Source organism: Panicum virgatum, chromosome 9N (assembly GCF_016808335.1).
Source record: "Panicum virgatum strain AP13 chromosome 9N, P.virgatum_v5, whole genome shotgun sequence".
Lineage (NCBI taxonomy): Eukaryota > Viridiplantae > Streptophyta > Magnoliopsida > Poales > Poaceae > Panicum > Panicum virgatum.
Genome location: NC_053153.1, coordinates 49,689,465 through 49,714,852, shown reverse-complemented (window position 1 = coordinate 49,714,852; position 25,388 = coordinate 49,689,465). Strand labels below are relative to the sequence as shown.

Here is a 25,388-nt window from a genome sequence, read left to right as displayed (position 1 = left end):
TAAAGATACACACAACAAAACTTTAACTTGTGTCTACATGATTTTTTCTCACAAAAGAAACTTTTTTACGTGCATAATAAATATATTCAGATCAACTCCCTTCCTTAAAAATTGTCCATTGTTTTACTTTCGTCGTGATGAAACTTTTATAATGATCAAATTTATAGAAACATTAATTTTTTTATGAACCATAACTGACTAGATGTGACAATGCATGCCAATATGGCATATTATGTAGGAAGAAGAATTAAATTGAGTTTAATGGAGAAGTTTGAGAACTAAAATGGTCATTTTAAAAGTTCGAAAATAAAGTTAAGCTTTGGTTGAAAATTTAAGTATGAAATTGATTATTGCATATATTTGTCCGACCCTCCTTAGATTTTCTCTGCCGCCATTGTAACTAACTGAGCTAATTCGTTTGCAACTTTATTACCTTCCGTCATCACCTGAACCCAATCATCCAACGCTCTTGCTTTGCATAGCTTGAACGATCCTCACAGTTTGACTCGATTAGGATGATTTGTGGCACCACTGCACCGCCAGTCTTATGCCCTCAACACAGGCATAAGACTGGGATTCAAATGAACAAAGGAAAAGATAGTAAAATGAACTGTTTCAGAATGCCGGTATTGTTTCTTTGTGTCGGTGTCCCGACCCAGGGGGCCCGGATCCCAACTAGTAAATGCGGCGTGCTTCCTCGTCCCAGATGATGATGCAAGAGGCAACACAGTAACGCGTGGTTTATCCTGGTTCCGGCCGCGGGGCCGTACGTCCAGCAAAGGGGATGTGCGAGGGCACTGTATTATCTTGCACCCGGAGTGCTTGTAGCAGGGGATACAAGCAAGGTGAGAGAGGGAGGGAAGCCCCCAAGTCTCTGCTAGAAGTGGAGTCGGCTCAGAAGAGTGCTCAGTAGTCCCTGAACGTCCTCTTGGAAAAGAGAAGCCAGAGAGAGAGTCACCAGCCAGCAGCCAACCCCGGCTAAAGGAAGCCAGCCCCCTCTTTTTATAGTCACAAGGAGGGGCGGGGTACATGAGTGGGGGCACAGAAGTCATCATTTTCCCCTGAATCGCGGGGTACAGTGGTTGGATACTGTAGGAAGTACACTGTGGGAAGGCGGCGCGCGTCGCTGTCGTCCTGGATTTCGTCCTTGGTTCTGCGAGGATCGCGCCGGTCGTCCTGCAGTGTCCCTGTTGGCGGCATGGTCGTCGCTGATGTATGGTCTCCTATATACGGCGCGGTGGCATTCGGTGGGCCCTACGGATTAGGGTCCTGCATGCACCAGCGGCAGCGGTAGCGGGGGGTGCGGCGGCCCTGGACCCCCTAGTCGGAGTGCGGGCGTGCACACTAGGAAATCCGGGGGACACGCGGAGGTCCCGGACCCCACAAGGGGGGAGGTCTGGGGCCCCGCCCGTGCGTGCTGAGTGCCCCTCTCGGAAGGACACGTGACATTGCCGGACCCCTTCCTCAGTGGGGAGGTGAGTCCGGATGGTCGGTGTCGGCGGAATGGTATGGGAGCAGTGCCGGGCCTGTCTTGTCCCGTATCACTGGTCCCACAGTGTTGCTATAGCAATTGGGGTGGCGGAGCGGTGACCGAAGTCAGCGGATGGGACCCCGGTCACATCCACTGTGGGAGTGGCAGTCTGACATCGCCCGTCCTTTGAGCCGTGGCGGAGTGACTGGCCTTTAATGCCTTCGTACGGCGGTCGGTTGGGCGGCGGGGCCGTTTGTCCCTTGTGCCGAGAGACGGCCTCGAGCGAGGCGGAGATGAGTCACCAGCTCGAGGGTAGATCCGCTACCCTCGAGCGAGGCGGAGGTGTGTTGCGTGGTCGAGGGTCCCGAGGGGAGCCCTCGAGCGAGGCGGAAAATGAGTCACCCACTCGAAGGTAGGTCCGCTACCCTCGAGTGAGGCGGAGATCGTTTTCGTGGGTTCGAGGGGGATGCAAATGGGACGCATGCTGGGCTTCTTTGAGTCCTTTCCTTTCTTCCGGATGGGAAGCAGGCCGTGGGCCTTCGTGGGCCCAGTTGCCTTAACAGGTGTTTGTGTTTTTAAAGCGATCTTAGTACCCCGATTAGGGTGCCCCTAATCGTGGTACCCGACAGTAGCCCCCGAGGCTTTGGTCGAGTCAATGGATTCAACCAAAGGGTGATTCGGCGATTTCCCCTTTGACGTGATCAGTCAATGTTGCGCATCCGCCAGACGCGCCTGAGCGCCAGTCCGGCGGATGTGACAACACGCCGGTCGGGGTAGTACGCCCGCGGGGGGAGTACTTCGAGGCGCGCGCCTCTTTATTTGCTTGAAGGACAAGACGTGTCCGCGCACTGAGGGGGGCCAGGGCGACGGTGGCGCCCGCTGCTCGGCAGCTGGTGCTCCCATCGCGCTGTCACGCACGTAGAGCCTTGGCCCCGACGTTCCTGGTTGCTTTGCGGCACGCCATTCGAGGGCAGCCGGCCAGAGCCGACACCGCCCCGCTTAGCGTCCAGGGGCTCAGCTCTGCTTTATTTCGTTTGGTCGTGTCTCGGCGCGGGGACCGAGGACATCCTTTGCTCGTGGAGCGCCGCTTCGTCACGGGCGATACAAGCCTCCGCTCTTTGATAAGTTTGAAGCTTTATGCCCGGTGCAGCTATAAATAGGGGTCGTGGGGTTCCCTTTCTTCTCCAACTTCCCAGCTCTTTCTTCCAGTATCGCCCTAACTTTGTAATGTTTTCTCTGCCCTTTTGTGGCCGGCCCCCGGATGGGGCGGCCTGGCTTTTTTAGGCTTTTGGCGCTAGAAGAAAGCTTGTGAGCGGTGGAGGAAGACCGGAGTGGGCGTGCGCACCATCCCTCAGCTTCAGTGGGATCAGTAGAAGAGCATTGGGCCCATGGGGCCCTGCTCCTGCGATGTCCCCTAGCCTGAAGGGGGATGGAGACACCTGACCATGGCGCTGGCGCCAAGTCTAGCGGCTGTTTTTCGCATCGTCCCCCCCAGGTGACTTGGTTGCTCTCGGGGAGATGGTGCGGAGGGCGCTGTCCGCCAGCTCGACCCCCCGCGTGGTCTTCGGTGGAGGAGACGCTAGAAGAAGGCTTGCGAGGAGAGCGTCCCGCTGGACCCGTGAGGTCTGGGGGCTGCTTCTCGCATCCCTAGCAGCCTCGCTGTTGCGTCAGCCAAGGGCTCAGTGCCTTTCTTCGTCACTCGTTCCTCCCCAAGACAGGGAAAATTGCCACATAGGTGGCAATGTGTTTGTATCTTTCGATGGCTTCGCGCCGGTAACCCTTTGTAATCTTTATTTGCATTTGAGCAATAAAGTCCCCTTTCTCCTCTGCGGGGAGGATTACCGAGGGTATAGGGGTGTACATAGAGTTACAACCCTCGAATATGTGTGAAGTCTCCTTCGCGGGGGCGCGTCAGCGCACCCGCGGGTGTAGCCCCCGAGGCCTTGGAGGAGTGTTTGTGCTCGTCCAAGGGCTACAAACGTTGTCCCACTGGGTAGCTTTACTGGGATGGCCGTCCAGCGTCTTTTTCAGCCGGCATCGGCACTTTTTCAGCCGGCCTCGGCACTCTCGGTGCTGGTACAGCGACCCGGTGTTCAGCTTAGCCGTTAGGGGAACGTACGCTAATAGCGGGGGGTTCGGTCATACACGTGGAGCTTCATAAGTGACGGTTGTCGATTTATTCGAGGGTGTAGTTTTGAACCGTGGTGTGCGAGGAGCCCCCGAGCCTAGGCCCGTACGAAGGCGTTCAGGGGAACCCTCGACTTTGATTACGACCCTCGTCGCCCTTCCGCAGGGAGGAGGGGTGAAGCGCACCATGCTACCCATGCCCGGGCCGCGAGCTATGGCTGCTTCAGTGAGCTACTAGCGGGTTGTTCAAGCGGACGTCCGTGCCCCGTTCGATAAGGGTCGGCTCGTGGTCCATAGACACGTCACATAGAGCACTTGCGAAGGTTCGCTAGGCGGGGCTCGGACCCATTCGATAGGGTCCGAGGGCTCGATGCTCTCCCTCGATGGGATCCCCCTTCTAGGCACCCTCAACTGGCCTTGAACACTGTGTAGGATGTCTCGAACTCCGCGTTCGAGGGTAGCTTATATGGCACATCCCTGCAGTCCCTGACTCTGGTGATCTGGGGCGCCCGTCGAACCCCCTGGAGGGCCAGGCTTCGACCTCCTGATCAGTAAGGCCTCGAAATGCGATTCCTTCGAGGGTAAAGAGACCCCTTGAGGGAATATTCCGTCGTGATTCGGAAACGACGCAGAGTCGCGAGTTATGCGCGCGGGTCTTCCACTAGTGGTGGGCGACGTGGCCCGATCTGTGTGGTGCGGCGTGGGTGCGCCTTTTCATGCGACAGCCTCGGGTAGATGAAGCGGCGTGGGCAGCGGCTGACGGATGGGATAGCTCAACAGTCGCGCCGTGCCCGCCGGTTACCGTGCCGCAGTTATTACTGCGTGCGCGCGTGGGAGACTCCGCGGTCGTGGGGCCCAACCGTCAGCGAGAGCAAAATCTACCGCACTCAATGCGGTAGATTTGGGCCGTGGCTGCGGCTGCGCCCGTCGTGGTGAAATAAAATGAAGAGGAATGGATTGTTTGGGCTCACCTGGCCATTTGCCTTCATCCCTCTCCGCCTTCTCCGCCTCCTTTGCATCCTGAACCCGTAGCCAAAAGCGAGAAGGAGGAGGAAGAAGGAGAAAGAGAGAGAGAGGAAGAACCTTAGCCATTTCGGAGCCTTCATTCCCGCATCCCCCCTCGAATCGAAGACATGTCGGACATCCAGGAGCCTTTGCCGTGGGGGAAGTCCTCCGCCACCGTGGCGGTCCTGGAGCAGCTGGTCGCCGACCGGCTGCTGCCGCGGATCACCGACTCGAGGGCGCCGGCGTGGATTTCCCCGCATCCGGATGAGACCGAGCCGAAGCCCCCGCAAGGCTATGTCGTGAGCTTCGTGCGCCTTCACGAGCGAGGCTTCGGCGTCCCCATCAGCAGGTTTATGAGGGCCTTGTGCGAGTACTACGGACTGGAGCTGCACAATTTCAGCCCCAACTCCATCTCGCAGGCGGCGGTCTTCGTCGCCGTCTGCGAGGGGTACATCGGCATCGAAGCCCACTGGGACCTCTGGGTCCATCTGTTCCGCGGCGAACTCTTCGTCGAGAACGCGCGGGGCAAACCGCGGTGGCCTGACTCTCCACGTCCGCCCGACCCGGAGGAATTTTTACATCACGAGCAAGATGACGACAAATAACTCCGGGTGGAGCCGATGGTGGTTCTACCTTCGGAACTACAAGGGCGCGCTCCCGGCGTTCACTAACAAAGTTCTCCGGGAGCGTCCGCCGAAGTGGGACTGGGGGGTTTCGCCCCCATCGCAACAAGCCAAGCTCGAGGGCCTCACCGACGCGCTGGCGTGTCTGGTGAGGAAGGGGCTGACGGCAGCGGCCGTCATCGCGTACTTCCACCGGCAGAGGGTTATCCCTCTCGTGGAAAGGGCCCTGCCGATTTTCGAGCTCACCCCCGGGAGCAAGGTGGAGGGCTCTAGGACGTCGAAAAAGCTGCTTTCCCACACCGCCGCCGCCCGTAGGGCGAAGTACGCGGTGGCGGACTTCCCTCAAAATCCCGAGGACCTCTGGAGGATCAAGATGCGCCCCGAGCCGGGGTACATTTCTCTGGTAAGTTTTGATTTCAAATGTGCTGTGTGTTGTGTGGTCCCCTTTTCCTGACCTTATCTCGGGCGTGCTTTGCAGGGGTTGAGGTGCGGCACCTCGAAGCCCCCGGTCCCGGAACAACGCCTGATCAATCGTCTCCATGCGGAGAAGATGAAAAGGCGGAAGGATGCGACAGAGGCAAAGGCCGAGAGGAAGAGGAAGAGAAAGGCGAAGCACGACAAGGAGTGCAAGCTTGCTCGCGCGGAGGGGAAACACGGCCCGCCACACCCGAGTCCTCGAAGGAGGAGGAGGAGGAGGAGGAGGCCTCGGATGCCGAGGACCACGCTCTGGGGAGCGACGGGGAAGCCGCGGGTGCGAGCCCCCCGCCGTTCTACCTGTGGGATGACGGCGGGCGAGGAGTCGTCCGTGCTGGCAGCCTCGAGTCACCAGGCCGACACGAGGGGGGCGCCCTCGGGGCAGTCTTCGAGGGGCGGCACGGCGACTCGGACCCGAAGAAGCGCCATGAGGAAGTGGAGCATGAGGGCTCGATCCGGGTAAGTGAATTGGATTTCATTTTTGTTGCGTGTTTGGTGAATTTTCTGGATCCCTTTGTCCTCAACTCGTGTCTCCTGATTTTCAGCCCCGGGGCCGTTCCCAAAGATGCGGTGCAGCTTGCCCCGGCCAAGGCTCTCAAGACCGGGGCACGCAGCACGCCGCACACGGCGCCGCAGCCCCTGCCTGCCGTGGACCTCGAGGCGGCGGCCGCAAGGCTACGGGAGGCCATGGCTCGAGGCGCCCAGGCGGCGCAGCAAGCTCGGGCACAGGAGGAGGAGGGTGACGCCGGCCAGAGCGGTGCCGAAGCAGCCGCTCCGGCTGCCGATGCCGGGGAGACCAGCCAGGGCTTTGTGGATGGCGCCACCCTGGCAGTTACTGAAGTTGAGGCCAGTCAGGGCAATGCGGCTAGCGCCGCCCGGCCGGACACAGGAGGAGAGACCGGCGGGGGCACGCAGGAGCGCCCTGCCGACCGTGTGGAGGAGGAGACCCTCGTCTTCGAGCCCCCGAGGGCCGAAGGCGAGGGTGTCGTAGAGGAGGAGACGGCGCAAGAGGCGCCGATGGTGGAAGGAGCTACCGTCCCGGGGCCCGCGGAGGCCCGGTACGAGGGTACTGTAGCGGTAGTGCCCTTGCCAACGGCGCAAGGGGGTGTGACGGCGATGGTGGAGCTGCCGGACAGCAACGAGGATTACTGGGCTCGATTGAAATCGACCCCGCTGCTGCGGCAAGCGCCGCCGCGCACATCGCCGAGTTCGCGTCAGCCAGCGCGGGCACGCTCGAGGCGGGGACGTCCGAGGGGGGCCATCTCGGGGCGATTGTTCCATCCGGGGTCCCCTCGGAGTTCCTTCATAAGGAGCAAGAGGAGGAGGAGGCCTGGAACAAGCAGATGGGCGTGGGTCGCAAGATCTTGCAAGCCCTCGACCGCGCCTTCACGCTCCACCAGAATGCGGATTACCAGGTCAGCCAGGTAAATGCTTCCCCCCCCCCGAAAATTGCTCGGATTTGGTTTAACTTTTACGCGTCTTCACCCATGTCCTCCCCTTTGCAGCAGCTGAGGGAAATCTCGCACGAAAAGAGCGCCGAGATGAACCGGCCGTACTCCCAGCTGAGCCAGCTCGGGCAGCACAACGCCGTGCTGGTACTCAAGAACATTGACGCCAACGCGAAGATGGCGGATCTGGGAGCGCGTCAGCAGGCGCTGGAGGAGGAGCTGGCACGGGTTGCTGGTGAGCGGGACGTCCAGAGGGCGGCAGTGGAGGAGAAGGCCCGGGAGGCCAGGGCACAAGCTGCCGAGCTGCAGCGCCTTCGGACGGCGCTCGAGGATAGAGCTCGGGAGGCTGAGGCGCAAAGCGTCGAGCTGCAGCGTCTCAGCACCACCCTAGAGCAGCAGAAGGCCGAGCTCCTCCACAGGGAGGTAGCCGTGGTTGCGCTCACCGGGACCCTCCGGGAATAGGGCGAGGCCCTCGAGGAGAAGGGGGTGGCCCTCCAGAACATGGGGGCTACCCTTAAGGAGAAGGAAGCCTCCTTGTCCTCGCTCGAAGAGGCCGCTCGAGCCCAGAGGGAGGAGGCGCAGAGGAACATCATGGGTGAGTACCTTCGATTTTTCGTTGATTTGTTACTTTTCATAACTGACGTTGGTTTCCTTTGCTCAGAGCTGAGGCAGAAGGTGGCGGACGAGACCGCGGCGAAGGAAGCGGTCCACACCGCGCTCACGGCGGCGCAGATGGAGTTTGCTGAGCTGGAGCAGACCGCCGTGAGCGTGTGTCAAGAGCTTGAGGGGGAGGGTGCCGTCTCGGGGAGTTCGGTGATCAGCCACCTGCGCGTGCTAGGCGGCCGGATTGCCGAACACGCCAAGAGCACCTTCCGTCTCGGTGTCCTGCGGGCTCTCGCCGTGGCCTCGACACACTACCTCATGGATCTCCAGAGGGTGTTGTCGGGGTACGTCGTTCCCGATGATGCGGATGCGGATGCCGCGTCGGTCATCCTGGATGAAGCTGACGCAGCCACGGAAGAGTTTGCCACCGTCCTCGCCGAAAAGCTCGAAGAAGACATCTCTCCCATCGCTGAATTCGACGCCCCTGAGGGCCCGCAAGGGGGGGATGGTAGCCTGTAGGAAAACTGGGCCTCGAAGCCCATGTAAATAGATTAGTGTTTATCACAGTCGCGCTTTGTAATCACATCCTATGAATATAAGAGATTTTATTTTCGTAATTTGAATGTGTGGCCCGTCGAGGCCTTGTGAGTTCGAGCCTATATTTTTTTACTTTATTTCCGTGTTCTTCGTATGCGACTAAGATAAACATCTGCGATGAAGTTCGCGTTCATAAGCAATGTAGGCGTAGGGTGGTGAGGGGGGTGCCGTATCCCGGAGGCGTAGGCGGCCCCACGACTCGGCCAGCCCTGTACCGTAGTTGCTTACGCCTCGCGTCCATTTTTTCCAAGGATACGAGAAGCTTAGGGTCGAGACGGAAATATTTCAAAAAAACATTGGTGACTTTTTGGGGACGTTCGGGGGTTCCCCCCGTAGTAGCCCCCGAGGGAGGCTCAGCTTTGCCAAGGGTAAAGCCGAGCGTACCTCAATGTTCGTGTGCACCCGAGCCCTCGAGGGTCCGGAAGGTTCCCAAAAAGCAATAAGTAAAGCGTACTTCCTTATTATTTTGGGAAATTGAAAATGCGAGTACGAACAATGTACAAATAGCTTGAAATGCTAAGGATAGAAGCGACGTAGCTGTTGTATGTTCCAAACGTTGGTAAGGACTTCGCCGTTTTCATTCGCCAGCTTGTACGTGCCGGGTTTGAGCACCTCGGCGATTATGTACGGCCCTTACCATGGAGGTGAGAGCTTGTGGCGGCCCCTGTTGTCCTGTCGGAGCCTCAGCACCAAGTCCCCTTCATTGAGGTCTCAGCGCCGGACCCTCTGCGCTTGATACCTTCGCAAGGACTGCTGGTAGCGCGCAGAGTGGAGGAGCGCCACGTCTCGAGCCTCGTCCACTTGGTCCAGCGAGTCTTCGCGAGCTCGCTGGTTTTGTTGCTCTTGGTATGCCTTGAGCCTTGGCGATCCGTATTCCAAGTCAATGGGGAGAATGGCCTCGGCGCCGTAGACGAGGAAGAACGGGGAAAAACCCGTGGCTCTGCTTGGGGTCGTTCTCAGGCTCCAAATGACCGAGGGTAGCTCCGTGAGCCACCTCCGGCCGAACTTGTTCTGCTTGTTGAAGATTCTCGGCTTCAGTCCCTGGAGGATCATGCCGTTGGCACGCTCCACTTGCCCGTTCGTCTGTGGGTGTGCCACAGCCGACCAGTCCACACGTATGTGGAAACTATCGCAGAACGCCAAGAACTTCTTGCCTGTGAACTGAGTGCCGTTGTCGGTGATAATCGAGTTCGAGACCCCGAACCTGAAGGCAATGTCGGTGAAGAACAGAACTGCTTGCTCGGATTTGATCTTGCCGATGGGTCGAGCCTCGATCCACTTGGAAAACTTGTCGACCGCCACCAGCAAGTGGGTGAAGCCCCCGGGCGCCTTCTTCGGTGGACCGACGAGGTCTAGTCCCCACACGGCGAACGACCACGTGATGGGGATGGTCTGCAGAGCATGGGCCGGGAGGTGTGTCTTTCGAGCATAGAACTGGCAACCCTCGCAGGTCCGCACAACGTCGGTGGCGTCAGCGACCGCGGTGGGCCAGTAGAAGCCTTGCCGGAACGCGTTACCCACGAGGGTGCGCGGAGCAGCGTGATGGCCGCATATGCCGGCGTGGATGTTGTAGATCAGCTCCTTGCCCTCGGGGACGGGGATGCATCACTGCATGACGCCCGAGGGACTGCGCTTGTATAGCACGTCGTCGATTAGAACGAAGGACTTGGCCCGCCTAGCGAGGCGCCGCGCCTGAGCGCGGTTCGAGGGTAGGACCCCTCGAGTCATCCAGTCAATGTACTGGACGCGCCAGTCTCGCGAAGTGGGGGCCTCATCGACTTCCATTGCTTCGGCCTCGTCAGCGGAGGTGGTCCCAGAGTCAATGTCCATGGGCTCGACCCCGTCCGCCGGGGGGTTCCCTCCGGGGGACCCGGTGGACGAGGGGCCCGGCTCCGCCGGATCTTTGAATTCGGCGGAGGGCTTGGTGATGTCGCGAGCGAAGATGTTCGGGGGGACGGTGGTCCGCCCCAACGCGATCTTGGCTAATTCGTCGGCGTCCTTGTTGTACTTGCGCGGGACGTGATTGAGCTCAAGGCCGTCAAATTTGTCTTCGAGGCGGTGCACTGCGCTGCAGTACGCCTCCATCTTCGGGTCATGACAGCTAGACTCCTTCATGACTTGATCGACGACGAGTTGAGAGTCGCCGCACGCATCGAGGCGTTTGACGCCGAGCTCGATGGCGATGCGGAGGCCACTTAGAAGGGCCTCGTACTCCGCCATGTTGTTGGAAGCGGGGAAATGCAAGCGTATCACGTACCGCATGTGTTCTCCGAGGGGTGAGATGAAGAGGAGGCCGGCACCGGCACCGGTTTTCATCACCAATCCGCCGAAGTACATTTTCCAGCATTCGCCCTGGATTTGTGGTGGGGGTAGCTGAGTGTCCGTCCACTCAGCCACGAAGTCAGCCAAGATTTGGGACTTGATCGCCTTGCGGGGGGCGTATGTGAGTGTTTCTCCCATCAGCTCCACAGACCATTTGGCAATTCTACCCTCGGCTTCCCGGTTGCGGGCTATCTCTCCCAAGGGGAAAGGCGAGACCACGGTGACGGGGTGAGCCTCGAAGTAGTGGCGCAGCTTGCGCCGAGCCAAAACCACTGCGTAGAGCAGCTTTTGAATCTGCGGATAGCGTGTCTTAGTTTCAGACAACACCTCGCTGATGTAATATACCGGTCGTTGGACGGGCAGAGTATGACCCTCCTCTTGTCTTTCGACCACGATCACCGCGCTGACCACTTGGGTCGTCGCAGCTACGTACAGATAGAGGGGCTCGCCGTCCGTAGGTGGTGTGAGAATGGGGGCGCGAGTGAGTGACACCTTCAGCCTTTCGAGGGCTTCTTGGGCTTCGGGGGTCCACGTGAAGGTCTCGGTTTTCCTCAAGAGTCGATACAGGGGTAAGCCTTTCTCGCCGAGACGCGAGATGAAACGGCTAAGGGATGCTAGGCATCCCATGACCCTCTGTACCCCCTTTAGGTCTCGGATTGGTCCCATCCGAGTGATGGCCGAGACTTTGTCAGGGTTGGGTTCGATGCCCCGCTGGGAGACAATGAAGCCCAAGAGCATGCCTCGAGGCACCCCGAACACACACTTTTCGGGGTTGAGTTTCACCCCTTTGGCCCGTAGGCAATCGAACGTGATTTTGAGATCGGCAACTAGGTCGTCCGCCTTCCTGGATTTCACAACGATATCATCGACATATGCCTCTACGCTCCGCCCAAGATGATCTCCGAAAACGTGGAGCATACACCGCTGGTATGTGGCTCCGGCGTTTCTGAGGCCAAAGGGCATCGTAACGTAGCAGTACATGCCGAAGGGTGTGATAAAAAAAGTCACGAGCTGGTCGGACTCTTTCATCTTGATTTGGTGATAACCGGAATAAGCATCAAGAAAGGATAGAAGTTCACATCCCGCAGTAGTATCTACAATCTGATCAATTCGTGGCAAAGGAAAGGGAACCTTCGGACATGTCTTATTTAAACTAGTGTAATCTACACACATCCTCCAGTTTCCACTCTTTTTCTTCACTAATACTGGATTAGCTAGCCACTCGGGATGGAATACCTCTTTGATGAATTCGGCCGCCAGAAGTTTCTGCAACTCCTCGCCGATCGCCCGGCGCTTGAGCTCGTCGAAGCGTCGCAGGCGCTGCTTCACCGGCTTGGAGTTGGGTCGGACATCAAGGGAGTGCTCGGCGACCTCCCTCGGTATGCCAGGCATGTCCGAGGGGCTCCACGCAAAGATGTCTGCGTTGGCGCGGAGGAAATCGACGAGCACCACTTCCTATTTGCCGTCGAGGTTGGCGCTGATCTGCAACGCCTTGTCGTCGGAGTGGTTCGGGTCGAGGGGCACCTTCTTGATACCCTCGGCAGGTTCGAAGCTCCCGGCGTGTCAGTGCGTGGAGTCCAAGGCCTCGCTTGCCATTTTGTCGAGGGTGGCTGCGAAGGCCTCGTCGTCCGCTTGAACCTCCGCGCGCTCAACGCACTCAATGTCGCACTTGTAGGCGTGCTCGAACGAAGAGCCGATGGTGATCACGCCCTTTGGACCCAGCATCTTGAGCTTGAGGTAAGTGTAGTTGGGGACGGCCATGAACCTGGCGTAACAAGGACGACCCAGGATGGCATGGTAGGATCCTCGAAACCCCACTACCTCGAAAGTGAGTACCTCTTTGCGGAAGTTGGCTGCTGTGCCGAAGCACACAGGCAGATCGATCTGGCCGAGGGGTCGGACTCGCTTCCCCGGTGCGATGCCGTGGAATGGCGACTTGCTGGGGCGAAGCTTGTTCAGTCCGATCCCCATGAGCTCCAAGGTAGGGGCGTACATGATGTTGAGGTTGCTGCCTCCGTCCATGAGCACCTTGGAGAAGCGAGTGTTGCCGATGATGGGGTCGACAACGAGCGGATACCGTCCCGGATGCGGGACGTAGTCGGGGTGGTCCTCGCGGCCAAAGGTGATGGTATCCTTCGACCAGTCAAGGTAGGATGGCGTGGCTTTGGTGACGGAAAAGACTTCGCGGCGCTCACGCTTGCGCTACCGAGAAGTCATATTCGCCGTTGCTCCTCCAAAGATGAAGAAGGCGTTCTCCACTGGGGGGAACTCGTCATCTTCACCTTTGTCGCCAGCATCCTTCTTCTTGTCCTCGTCGCGATGCGTGACGCGGTTGTAGTATTTCTTGAGCATTTCGCACTGCTCGAGGGCATGATTGACCGAGCCCTTGTGGTAAGGGCACAACTTCTTGAGCATGTCGTTGAATTGGCCACCACCGCCTCGAGGGGGGCCTCGAGGTCCTTTGCCGTCTGGGGCGGCGGCGAAGGCCTCCTCGGAGTCCTCTGCCTGCCCCGACCCATGCTGGTTCGGTGGGACCGGCTTCTTTCCCTTCCTCCCCTGCTTCTGTTTCTTGGTGGGGGCGTTGGGCTTGGCGTTGCTGCCCTCCGCAGGCGCATCATCCTTGCGCTTGCTCGATTTGTCGTCGAAGATGGCACCAACGGCCTCCTCGCCGGTGGCGTAGTTGGTGGCAGCATCGAACAGCTCATTGGTGTTGACGGGTCGGCTTCTCGCGAGCTCATGCACCAGGTTCCTGCAGGTCGTACCCTCGAGGAAAGTGTTGATGACCTCGACGTGGGTGACGCTAGGGAGCTCGGTGCACTGCTTGGAGAAGCATCGCACGTAGTCACGCAGGGACTCGCGGGGCTTCTGGCGACACCCTTTGAGATCCCAGGAGTTCCCAGGGCGCACGTACGTGCCCTGGAAATTGCCCACGAAGATGTGGACCAAGTCGGCCCAGTTGTGGATCTGATCCGCAGGCAGGTGCTCGAGCCACGTTTGTGTGGCGTCAGCAAGATGAAGAGGAAGGTTGCGGATGATGACCGCGTCCTCCGTCGCGCTGCCTAGCTGGCACGCTAGGCGGTAGTCATTGAGCCAGACTGCAGGATCAGTCTCGCCAGAGTATTTGACGAGGGTGTTGGGTTGTCGAAAGCGCGGGGGAAAAGATGTAGTTCGAATCTCCCGGCTGAACACCCGAGTGCCCGGAGGCTCCGGTGACTCACCCTTGTCGTGCTCAGGGTCAAAGCGTCCACCCCATCGAGGGGTGTACCTCCTGCCATCGATGACGTTGCGGCCGTCGCCGTCGCCAGCGTGCCCGCGAGTGTCACGAATTCGCTCCCTTACGGGAACTCTCCTGATGCGCTCGTGCACCGAGGGCGCCTTCGCACCGGGCGCTACGGCTGCCTTGCCCTTCCCCGCTGGGGGTGTGTGCACAGAAACCTCGCGGTCCTGATGCGCAGTCCCATCACGCTGCTCCGGGGCCTTCGAGCGCATACGAGACGCAGAACTCTCAGCCTGCTGCACGGCAGCTTGCTCGATGAGCTCCTGTGCCTCGCGGTGCAGGTTGAGGCCCGAAGGTGTCGATGGCTCGGGCATAGCTTGGAGTAGGTAAGCCACAGCGACGAGCTTCTCGCCCGCCATCTTCAGCTCCGGAGATTTGTCGACGTTGTCGTCGGCCATGATGCGCTCCCGGGCAACACGTCCCGCCGCCTGGGCGTGTGCACCACGCGCGGTACGCTGCTGCTTGAGTGCGGCGCGCAGCTCCTGGGTTTGTTGACGCTGCTCGTCGAGCTTGGCTTGAAGCTCATTGAGCTGTGCCAGCTGAGCTTGTCGCGCCGCCGAGCTTGACGAAGAAGGGGCTGCAAGCGGCACCACCGGTGGGTTTGCCTGCACGTCCGCCCCGCCGTCCTCGTGGTTGCTCGGGGCGTTGTCGTTTTGCTCGTCCGCGAGGTCCGCCATGAAGCACTCTCGGGAAGGATCGAAATCCCCTCACTGGAGTCTTCGGAGCAGGTGAGGCAGTAAGCCGTCGCCAGCTGGAACGTGCGGAGAGCGTCGGGGTCGCGGACCCCGGAGTAGTCCTCGGCCTTCTCGGCCGTAAAGTTGTTCATGAAGAAGTTGACGTCGTCGGCGATCGAGCTCGCCGTCTCGGGGTAGGATTCGTCAGGAGACGACGCGATGAGGCTGCGGATCGGTAGAAGATGATGACCCGGCAGATCCTCATGCTCGATGAAGTTAGCGCTGGTTGATGAGGCGTGGACGGCAGCGTTGCGCATCCCAAAGGGGAAGGGCGACGCCGAAGTCGAGCCCTCCCTGGGAGGCACTAATGCTGCAGCAGGTGACGATGTCGGCGCAGATGACGCCGAGGCACGTGATGACGACATGCCAGCCTCGACCCACGTGGGGGAGTTGTGGCGTGCCGCGCGACGCCGCTCCGCCCGCGCCTGTCGCGAAAGTTGGCCCGAGCGCCTATTGCGCCGGGCTGGTGAAGTCGGGGTGACGGGGTTGCGTCCGGGCGAGAGGAGCTGCATGAGGTAACCGTTGCCGGTTGCTCTGAACTCGAGGCTCCCAAACGAGATCACGCATCCCGCTGGAAACGGATCCGAAACGCCCATGGGGTATGGGTTGGATCTGCCCGTCATCCCTGGAGATCAAATGGGAAAAAGAGAGAAAAATGTCACGCCGTTCCCCCCTACCTGGCGCGCCAACTGTCGGTGTCCCGACCCAGGGGGCCCGGATCCCAACTAGTAAATGCGGCGTGCTTCCTCGTCCCAGATGATGATGCAAGAGGCAACATAGTAACGCGTGGTTTATCCTGGTTCCGGCCGCGGGGCCGTACGTCCAGCAAAGGGGATGTGCGAGGGCACTGTTTTATCTTGCACCCGGAGTGCTTGTAGCAGGGGATACAAGCAAGGTGAGAGAGGGAGGGAAGGCCCCAAGTCTCTGCTAGAAGTGGAGTCGGCTCAGAAGAGTGCTCAGTAGTCCATGAACGTCCTCTTGGAAAAGAGAAGCCAGAGAGAGAGTCACCAGCCAGCAGCCAACCCCGGCTAAAGGAAGCCCGCCCCCTCCTTCTATAGTCACAAGGAGGGGCGGGGTACATGAGTGGGGGCACAGAAGTCGTCGTTTTCCCCTGAATCGCGGGATACAGTGGTTGGATACTGTAGGAAGTACACTGTGGGAAGGCGGCGCGTGTCGCTGTCGTCCTGGATTTCGTCCTTGGTTCTGCGAGGATCGCGTCGGTCGTCCTGCAGTGTCCCTGTAGGCGGCGTGGTCGTCGCTGATGTATGGTCTCCTATATACGGCGCGGTGGCATTCGGTGGGCCCTACGGATTAGGGTCCTGCATGCACCAGCGGCAGTGGTAGCGGGGGGTGCGGCGGCCCTGGACCCCCTGGTCGGAGTGCGGGCGTACACACTAGGAGATCCGGGGGACGCGCGGAGGTCCTGGACCCCACAAGGGGGGAGGTCCGGGGCCCGCCCGTGCGTGCTGAGTGCCCCTCTCGGAAGGACACGTGACATCGCCGGACCCCTTCCTCAGCGGGGAGGTGAGTCCGGATGGTCGGTGTCGGCAGAATGGTACGGGAGCAGTACCGGGCCTGTCTTGTCCCGTATCACTGGTCCCACAGTGTTGCTATAGCAACTGGGGCGGCGGAGCGGTGACCGAAGTCAGCGGATGGGACCCCGGTCACATCCACTGTGGGAGTGGCAGTCTGACACCGCCCGTCCTTTGAGCCGTGGCGGAGTGGCTGGCCTTCAATGCCTTCGTACGGCGGTCGGTTGGGCGGCGGGGCCGTTTGTCCCTTGTGCCGAGAGACGGCCTCGAGCGAGGCGGAGATGAGTCACCCGCTCGAGGGTAGATCCGCTGCCCTCGAGCGAGGCGGAGGTGTGTTGCGTGGTCGAGGGTCCCGAGGGGAGCCCTCGAGCGAGGCGGAAAATGAGTCACCCGCTCGTTTTCGCGGATTCGAGGGGGATGCAAACGGGACGCATGTTGGGCTTCTTTAAGTCATTTCCTTTCTTCCGGATGGGAAGCAGGGCATGAGCCTTCGTGGACCCAGTTGACTTAACAGGTGTTTGTGTTTTTAAAGCGATCTTAGTACACCGATTAGGGTGCCCCTAATCGTGGTACCCGACACTTTGCTTATTCAACTGTTGTTGTTGTTGTCTTTTACAGAGTTGATGTAATGATTTGCTTTGGCTACATATATTGATCGAGTCGACCGTGTCCACAGCATATTGCTGAACTGTTTTTAAAAACTATAAAGTCGTATTCCCGTGTTCCGTGTGTATTTCTCGCAGCTGAACTAGTTGTGTGGTGGCCACCGACTACCGTTGCAGCAGCCAGCAGGGGACAACGACGAGCGACGAAGAGCTGTTCCACGAGAGAGACTACGCGTGGATACTCAGATCGAGAGATCCAGGTAACGGCACGAGGGACTCTTCTTGGCTACTAGTTTAGGCGCTGATGGACGGGAGTTAGTTGGGCAGTAGTGGCGTCCCAGCGTCGAGATCGAAATTAAGAAATGAGATCGACGGGATGGTGGGGTCCCGATCCTGTTGGCACGTTGGTTAGGCTGTGTTTAGTTGGTGTAAATTTTTGGGTTTAGGAACTGTAGCATTCTCATTATTATTTGGTAATTAATGTCCAATCATAAACTAATTAGGCTTAAAAAATTCATCACATCATTTACAGCTAAACTGTGTAATTTGTTATTTTTTTAAATTAAATTAATGTTTTGTATGTGTTTAAAAAAATTTGAGAACTAAATATGGCCTTAAATGATCAGCACGTGATTCATCATGGAGTTGTCAGTTGTGGATCTCGCTACCGGCAACTGGAGGTCGCGTCAGCGATGACGGGGCAGGGAGTAGAGGGAAGCCGCGCATCCACAGCAGAGGAACAAGCAGACAGCTCAACTCCTCTGCAGTCGACTGCAGAGTGACATCGTCACTGCATGTGGACTCAGCTGCTCGTCGGACCCACGCATCGGTCACTGCAGTCGAGACTGCAGAGGATCTCAATCCCAAGCAGACGGGCCGAAGACGACGAAGAATGGGGCCAGCCGCGACGGGGGAGGGCATCGGTCTGGGTACGAAATGTCTAATCTTTACACATTTAAAATACTAAATATAAATTAATCACAAAATTAATTACAGAACTCATCTATAAATAATGATGAGATGATTTTATTAAGACTAATCGATTATATATTCACTGTAGCATTACTGTATTAATTTAATATTTAATAATAATCTAATTATGCTCATTAGATTCATCTCGTAATTTATAAGCAAACTATATAATATATTTTTTATTTTATTTAAATTTAATGCTCCATACACGTAAGATTTTTTGTAAGATTCTTTTTTGATGTGTTAATTTTAGAATTCTGAATTTTACAATTAAACAAGATCTAAACTAGAGTGGTTGGGGTCATGCTCACGCTAGGTGAGAGCATTAGCTGGGCTCAGAACATGCGCCTGGTCTCCCCTTCCCTGCTTCTCAGCTTCTTGCTTGGACCCAGACCCAGCCAGAGCTGGAGTAGCAACTAGCAACCTCACCTTCTTGCGCAGGAGGAGAGAGGAGGGGGAGGAGCTCTGAGGCGCCGCCGCCATGGACACCGAGAGAGGAGATGCCCAGTCTCCCCTGCTGCAGCACCAGCCTCCAAACCAGACGCAGGTAACTGAATCCCCCCACCCCACCCTCTTCGTCCCTCCCGTTTACTCCGCATCTCGGCATCTCCCGATACCATCCACATCCATCCTTGCTCGCCAATTCCTTCTACTGCGCACGGACGCTGCTGTTGCTGCTGCTCCACGGGAACTTCTTAATTCGTAGCCTCCCAATGAAACGAATGCTTGGTGATACTTACTCGTGATCTAACCGAACTTGCTATCCTGTCACCAGTCCATGCTTCCCTTTCCTCGTTTCGGTCCCAAAAGATGGCGATCAGAACCTGACATGCCTTCTTTTCTCCCTGCAGGTTTCCTCAGCGAATCAGCACTATAACAAGCCCTTCAGCTGGAAGGCTCCTGCCATTGTTTTGGGTATGCCCCTCGTCTCAAAACAACCTACTGTTTGTTAAGCAGAGTATACTCTCTCACACACATGACTGTCAAGTTCTTGCATTATGTTCAGTTCACTATCTTGTTTGCTGCCAAAGTTCTTGTCTAACCACTGGTGCTTCTTTGCAACCGCAGCCTTCGAATTCTTGGAGAGTATTGCTTACTCTGGTATAGCGCTCAACTTGGTCGTCTATCTTGGGACCGTCCTCCATGGAACCACTGCCTCCAGTGCAGCAAATGTCGATGCGTGGAACGGTGCCACGTTTCTTACACCGGTCCTTGGAGCCTTTCTTGCTGATACATATTGGGGAAAGTACAAGACCGTAGCAATCTCTATAATATTCTACGTTGGTGTAAGTGCAGGCGCCATCTTGATTTACTAATCCTCTTGCAGTATGTGCCACTTCTTATCCTTATAACATTTTGGCATGTATCATGGTTATCCTCAATTAGGGGTTGCTTGTAATTACCGCCTCTGCTGTCATTCCATCCCTACGGCCTGCCTCATGCGAAGGAGGTTCTTGCCCACCTGCAACGGGGTTTCAGTATTTTGTGCTCTTTGCTTCGTTGTACCTCATTTCGATCGGCACGGGGGGCGTCAAGTCAGCTCTACTTCCCTTCGGAGCGGACCAATACGATGATTCCAACCTTGAAGAGAGTAAAAACAAGCAATTGTTCTTCAGTTGGTTTTTCATTGCTATCAACCTTGGAGTGTTCATCTCGGGCACTGTCCTTGTCTGGATACAGCAAAATGTGGCTTGGTCCCTTGGATTTGGCATCTCCTTGATCTGCCTTCTCATCGCCACAGTCGCCTTTTTCATTGGAACACCAGCCTACAGGGTTCAGCTTCCAACTGGGAGCCCACTGAAGAGCATTGTAATGGTATTTGTTGCCTCCTTTAAGCAGAGAAGAGTGGCAGTTCCTGCTGATAGCACGCTGTTGTTTGAAGGGGAAGATGCTGAATCAAGCGACACGGTACCAAACAAATTAGAACACACCGATGAATTCAGGTATGTTTACCACTTTGTCAAAATATGAAACTGGAATTCAGAGCTAACATAAGTACATATATAACATAGCAGGAAACTTTTGCTAAAATTCAGTTTGATTGCTTCATGACCTGCGACAACAAAGATGGCAAATGTCTGATCTATCTGCTTACCGGACTCTGCAATTATGCATTCTTGAAACTAAGCATAATGAAAGAAAAGTGACTTCTTGGTTAACAAAAATGGAAATAAACTCTTAAATGCACCTTTGAATGTTAAAATCATTGTGAATAAAAGGTAGCTTACAAAAATGTTAAATGTTCTTAAAATACAAAATACCTGGGGTTTCAGGGGGAGAAATACCCACACAAGTACACAACTCAATAGAAGTACTGGTACTATTGCAGCCCCCTTTTGCCTATCCAATTGAATTAAATTCTATCTTTTAACTGTGATGGGCATTTATTTGTCAAGTTCTGTTAGATAAAGTGTATTGGCATTTCGTGACCAGTTAAATGCATTCCCACTTTAATGTTTTGTTGCTTCAGCACCATGGCACATACTGTGTTTTCCGCTTCAATGTTTTGTTCAGCTTCAGAACCATGGCACATACTGTGTTTTGCAAATTGAAGTTCTTTTTTTTTCTGTTACAGTTATGTTGATCACCCTGTGTATCTATACTCATTCATTCAGGTGCTTAGATAAGGCTGCTGTGGTTTTAGAGGAGCAAGAGATTAAGGGCAGCCGTCGTCCATGGATGCTATGCACAGTGACTCAGGTGGAGGAAGTGAAGATCCTGATCCGGATGCTCCCAATATGGTTCACCTGCGTCTTCTACTCGGCCGCGATGTGCCAGACCGCCACGACGTTCGTCCAGCAGGGGAACGCGATGAGCACCAAGATCGGGTCCTTCTCGGTGCCAGCCGCGTCCCTGAATTCGGCCGAGGTCATCTTCATGATGGTCTGGGTGGCGTTCCAGGACAGTGTGGTCATCCCGGTGGCGAGGCGGTACACGGGCCACCCCGCGGGCCTGACGCTGCTGCAGCGGATGGGCGTGGGGCGGCTCCTGGCGGTCCCCGCGATGGGGGCGGCGGCGCTGGTGGAGACGTGGCGGCTGCGGCGCGTGCGGGCAGGCGGGAACCTGAGCATCGGGTGGCAGCTGCCCCAGTTCGTGATCCTGGCCTGCTCTGACGTGTTCTGCGGCATCGCGCAGCTGGAGTTCTTCTACGCGGAGGCGCCGGCGTCGATGCGCAGCCTGTGCTCGGCGTTCCAGTTCCTGGCCATGTCGCTGGCGTACTACGTGAACACGCTGGTGGTCTCGGTGGTGGCGGCGGCGACGACGGCCGGCGGGCGGCCCGGGTGGCTCCCCGCGGACCTGAACGACGGCCACCTCGACTACTACTTCTGGATGTGGACGGGCATCAGCGCGGTGAACTACGCCGTGTACACGGCGTTCGCCAAGCGCTACACGCTCAAGAAGGTGGTCCGCCAGTAGCTGCTGGATCGGCCTCTGTCCGAGTACCCTGCTCTACTGTACGGTATACGGTGTACACTACTCCTACTCTACTCCGGAACCAAAAGACTGCTGTTGCCGATTGTAAAGACCGTCAAAATTCATTGTAGCCTGTTAATTTGAGCATCGTGTCATCTGTACTAGTTATCTTGTAGTATGTCGATGTGTATCTTGTATGGCGATTTGTATTGATTTTCCGGAAAGAATAAGAGGGAAAATTTTACAATTAACCGTCTGTCTTTGAATTGGATAATTACATTTTTGCAAATCCCACCTCCCCCTCTCTCCGTGTCCTCCTTGGATGTTAATCCGCCTTTGACCTCCTTGGATGTTAATCCGCCTTTGACGGGTGCTTGATGCTCCTTTATCCCTTTGGTGAGTCCACTCTACTTCCCAGTTGACTTGGTGGCCACCGAGCATGCCCATTGGGTGGATGGCTTACCAAGTCTAATGGTGTTGGCAGATAAACTAATGGCGCTCATGATGAGAAAATTGCAAAAATTGGACTTGAAATAATGCGCTTCGTAAATTTGTCATTTCAAACATCGTCTTCGTAAAAACGGAACTCCAAACGTGAGCCACTTGATTATACTGTCATTTGGGGTATTTTCCCTCTTCTTTTTTCTTTTCATGTATTTGGGAGGTTGAAACAGCGGCGGATGCACTGGGGGGCTCCAGCCCCCCTAAAGCAAATAATTACACTAAAATTACTGTAGCAAAATATTAAATCACCATTAAAACTTTATACAAATTAACAACTTCATTGATTCAGCCCCCTTCTTCTCCATCCTACCTCCGCCACTGGGTTGAAATAACCTTGTTACCCTTCCTCACTTGTGCATGGGTTTAGAAGCCGAGCTTTCACGGGCAGTCGCCGCCACCGCCATTGCCAGGGCAAGCACTGCCGCCGCCCCTGCGTAGCAGCACTGCTACCGCCCTGGTTGGCCTGCCGCCGCCCCTGGCAGGCAAGCAGGCAGCCGGGATGAGCGCCGCCGCCCCTGGCTGGCAGGCAGGCTGCTGCCGCTGCCGTGCGCGCGCAGCAGGCCACCGTCCCTAGCTGCCAGGCAGGTAGGCTGCTGCCGCTGCCGTGGGTGTGCAGCAGGCCGTCAGGATGACCGCCGCCGCCCCTGGCAGGCAGGGCAGCGCCACCCTCGGGCATGGCTAGGAGAGCGGCGTCCGGCGTGGCTAGGAGAGCAGCGTCCGGCGGCTGGGACCTAGGTTAGGACTCACGAGCGCAGCGAACCGGATCAGAACGATGGGAGTAGGATCGATCAGAATAGATACTTAATCCATGCATAAGGACAAAAGAAACATTTCATACTCCAAATACATAGAAAAAAAGACAAATGATGAAAAATACCCCAAATGGCAGTATAATTAAGTGGTTGATGTTTGAAGTCCTGTTTTTACGAAGGCGATGTTTGGAATGGCAAATTTGAGAAGTGTATTCTTTCGAGTTCCATTTTTACAATTTTCTCGCTCGGGACTCCAGCAAGGTCACAGTGTGATGGAGCCCGTGGGGCCAGCCCGGCTGTCACCGGGACTTTGCAGGCACTGATAAACCTAAACCCCCACGGGTTTGGTTAAGCGGCTCGAGGCTCAGATGTCCGTTTCTTTATTCTTCTTCGAGAACCGATGGTGGTTGTTGTTGCTGCCAGGGGCGGATGCACACCCCGGGCCACCCGGGTCATGGCCCGGGGTTCGGCCCAAATTTTTTTCATTTTGCAGTAGCTTCTATCTCTGGATTTGGATCAATTGCTGAAGAAGGACTTGTATCAATTGCTGAAGAAGAATAAATATATTACTTCGCGATGACGCTTTTTGTATGTTATCTATCTTTCCGTTTATATTTTCATGTATTTTTTGAACTGTGAGTTTGTGGACGTCTATATTTAAAACTCGGCCCGGGATTCGACTCAATCCTGGTTCCGCCACTGGTTGCTGCTATGCTACCAAACCAAACCAGTAGTAGTATGAAAGAGAGGTCGCAGCGCCAAGCAACAGCAGCTGGACATGTGACGCAGCGTGAGGTTCGGTGCCTGCCTGCCTGCAACCCCAGCCGGAGCCCGATTATCTCCGTCAGATCTTGACCAAAGATGCAATCTTTTATAAGTTTTCAATTCAATGTAATCCGTTCGTTATCTGCACGGCCAATCCGTCTCCATCTGCACGCAGCAGTTAGAAATGTCTGCAGAACGCCGTTTAGGCTCTGTTCACTTCTCAAAAAATTTGCTACAGTAACTTTCACATCGAATTTTCAGACACATGCATGGAGTATTAAATGTAGTTAAAAAAATAACTAATTATATAGTCTAACTGATTAGCACGAGATGAATCTTTTAAGCCTAATTAGTTCATGATTAGATATTATTTGTCAAGTAACAACGAACTGTGCTACAGTAAATTTTCATCCTAAAATCGCGAACTGAACGGGGCTTAGTATTTCTGCACAAACATTTCATTTTTTCATGTTTGATTTTCAGAAACCTAGGATCAGAGGGGCATGGCTTGAGCTCCAACTGCAGGTGGTTGCGCTGTACCTACTAGCGCTCGCTCTCTGCTCGCAGCCGAGGAGGAGATCGGCAGATAGACCGTCACTTCACTTGCTCTTCTTTTTCGTTTGCTTTTTCTGGTGCTGGGTTTTTTCCTCCCACGTCGAGTCACTTGCAAGGGAGCCGAAAGCAGAGCAAAAGGAGGAGAGGGAACCGACGTTGACGCCACACGTCGCCGTCCAAGGGTCCGAGCTTGCTGGATCGGAGAGATTGCATTGCACTACAGGTACGTCTTGTTTGGTTTCTCCTCGTGTTAAAAATAGTGAGATTTTAAATATTAATTATGGTATCAAACAAAGACAGTTTACAAAACCAACTTTAGAACCCCCGTGCTAGTGCTAGTGACCCTGAAGAATCTAATAAAACTTTTGACAACACAATTAAAGAATAGTTACTGTAGCATCACTGTAGCAAATTATTAATTAATTATAGTTATTAGATTCGTCTCGAAAAGTTACACCCATCCCTGAAAAGATTTTGCAAATAGATTTCATTTAGTACATCATACGTGTGAGATTCTTTTTTCGGAAAACGTGTGCGCTAGAATCCTAGCCTGATCCAAACAAGGGCTTGTTTGGTTACGTGCCCCATCCTTGCATTCCTAAAATGCACGTTTCTCAAAAAAAAATCTCGCATGTATGAAGTATTAAATGAAGTATATTTATAAAATCTTTTCAGGGATAGATATAACTTTTCGCGACGACTCTAATGACGGTAATTAATCGATGATTGGTTACAATGATGCTACAGTATCATCTTCTAATCACATGGTCAAAGATTTCATTAGATTTTTTAGGATTTCTAGCGCAGGGATTCTAAAATTTGTTTTGTAAACTAATTTTGTTTGACACCATAATTAGCAGTCAAAATTTCCTAGCACATCCTATGAAAAACCAAACAGCCAAGCCCACTGCACCGCGCCATTCTTGCTCCGCTGGCAGCTCCTCCCTCGGCTCGTCTCCATCACCAGTTCGAGTTCCTCCACCAATCCGTCCGTTCCATAGGCGGCAGCGGCGGCGGCGGCACGAGGAGCCGTAGGAACGAGAGGGGAGTTGGCGTTGGCCCCCTGCTTCCGGAGATGCAAGGTAACCGGCGTTCGTTATACTCGTGGCGTTATTGACAGCTCGATCCACTCCTGACGCCGGGCTGCATTGCATGCCTGCCTAGCTGGGAGGTAGTTGGCAGATAGAGAGCGAGGAGGGATAGGGATAGAGGCGGAGAGATCGGAGACGCCGCCGCGGCCACCGCTGACCGACACCTCTCTCTCTCTTTCGATCCAGCTCAATCAACAGTTACTGCCCCGGGTTTGCTCCTTCCCTTTCTCCGATCCGAATCCTCTTGAGTCCTCTTCTCCACTTCCGCGTGCAATGTTTCGCGGGAGGCGGCGGCGACGACGGCGATGACCCACGCGTCGCTTGTCCTCTCCTTTCTCCTACTGCTTTCTTTTGACTCACTGGTAGGGATGGCAACGGGTAAAAGCTCTTCGGGTATCACTAACCCAAACCCGTATCCGGCAGTGTAAAATCGTACCCGTTAAAAAACATATACTCGTCGCGAGTATGATTTCATGCCCGTACCTGTACTCATGCGAGTTTTTTTTACCCGCGGGTT

The 25,388-nt window shown here is 55.6% G+C and overlaps 1 protein-coding gene across 1 annotated transcript; it reads left to right on the top strand.

Moving 5' to 3' along the window:
• The first annotated feature begins 18,108 nt into the window (after positions 1 to 18,108).
• Positions 18,109 to 21,455, top strand: LOC120687508 (protein NRT1/ PTR FAMILY 8.3-like). Its single transcript, XM_039969523.1, has 5 exons — positions 18,109 to 18,337; positions 18,642 to 18,705; positions 18,859 to 19,076; positions 19,177 to 19,733; positions 20,406 to 21,455. Exons 1-5 carry the CDS (start codon positions 18,272 to 18,274, stop codon positions 21,205 to 21,207), a joined length of 1,707 nt encoding a protein of 568 aa, XP_039825457.1. The 5' UTR covers positions 18,109 to 18,271; the 3' UTR covers positions 21,208 to 21,455.
• Positions 21,456 to 25,388: the final 3,933 nt, after the last annotated feature.

Bases quoted from the DNA above. Each gene is read 5' to 3' on its own strand.
- LOC120687508 (XM_039969523.1), top strand. From the start codon at position 18,272: ATGGACACCGAGAGAGGAGATGCCCAGTCTCCCCTGCTGCAGCACCAG. The intron at 18,338-18,641 runs GTAACTGAATCC...TTCTCCCTGCAG, and splicing joins AGCCTCCAAACCAGACGCAG to GTTTCCTCAGCGAATCAGCA. The intron at 19,734-20,405 runs GTATGTTTACCA...TCATTCATTCAG, and splicing joins GAACACACCGATGAATTCAG to GTGCTTAGATAAGGCTGCTG.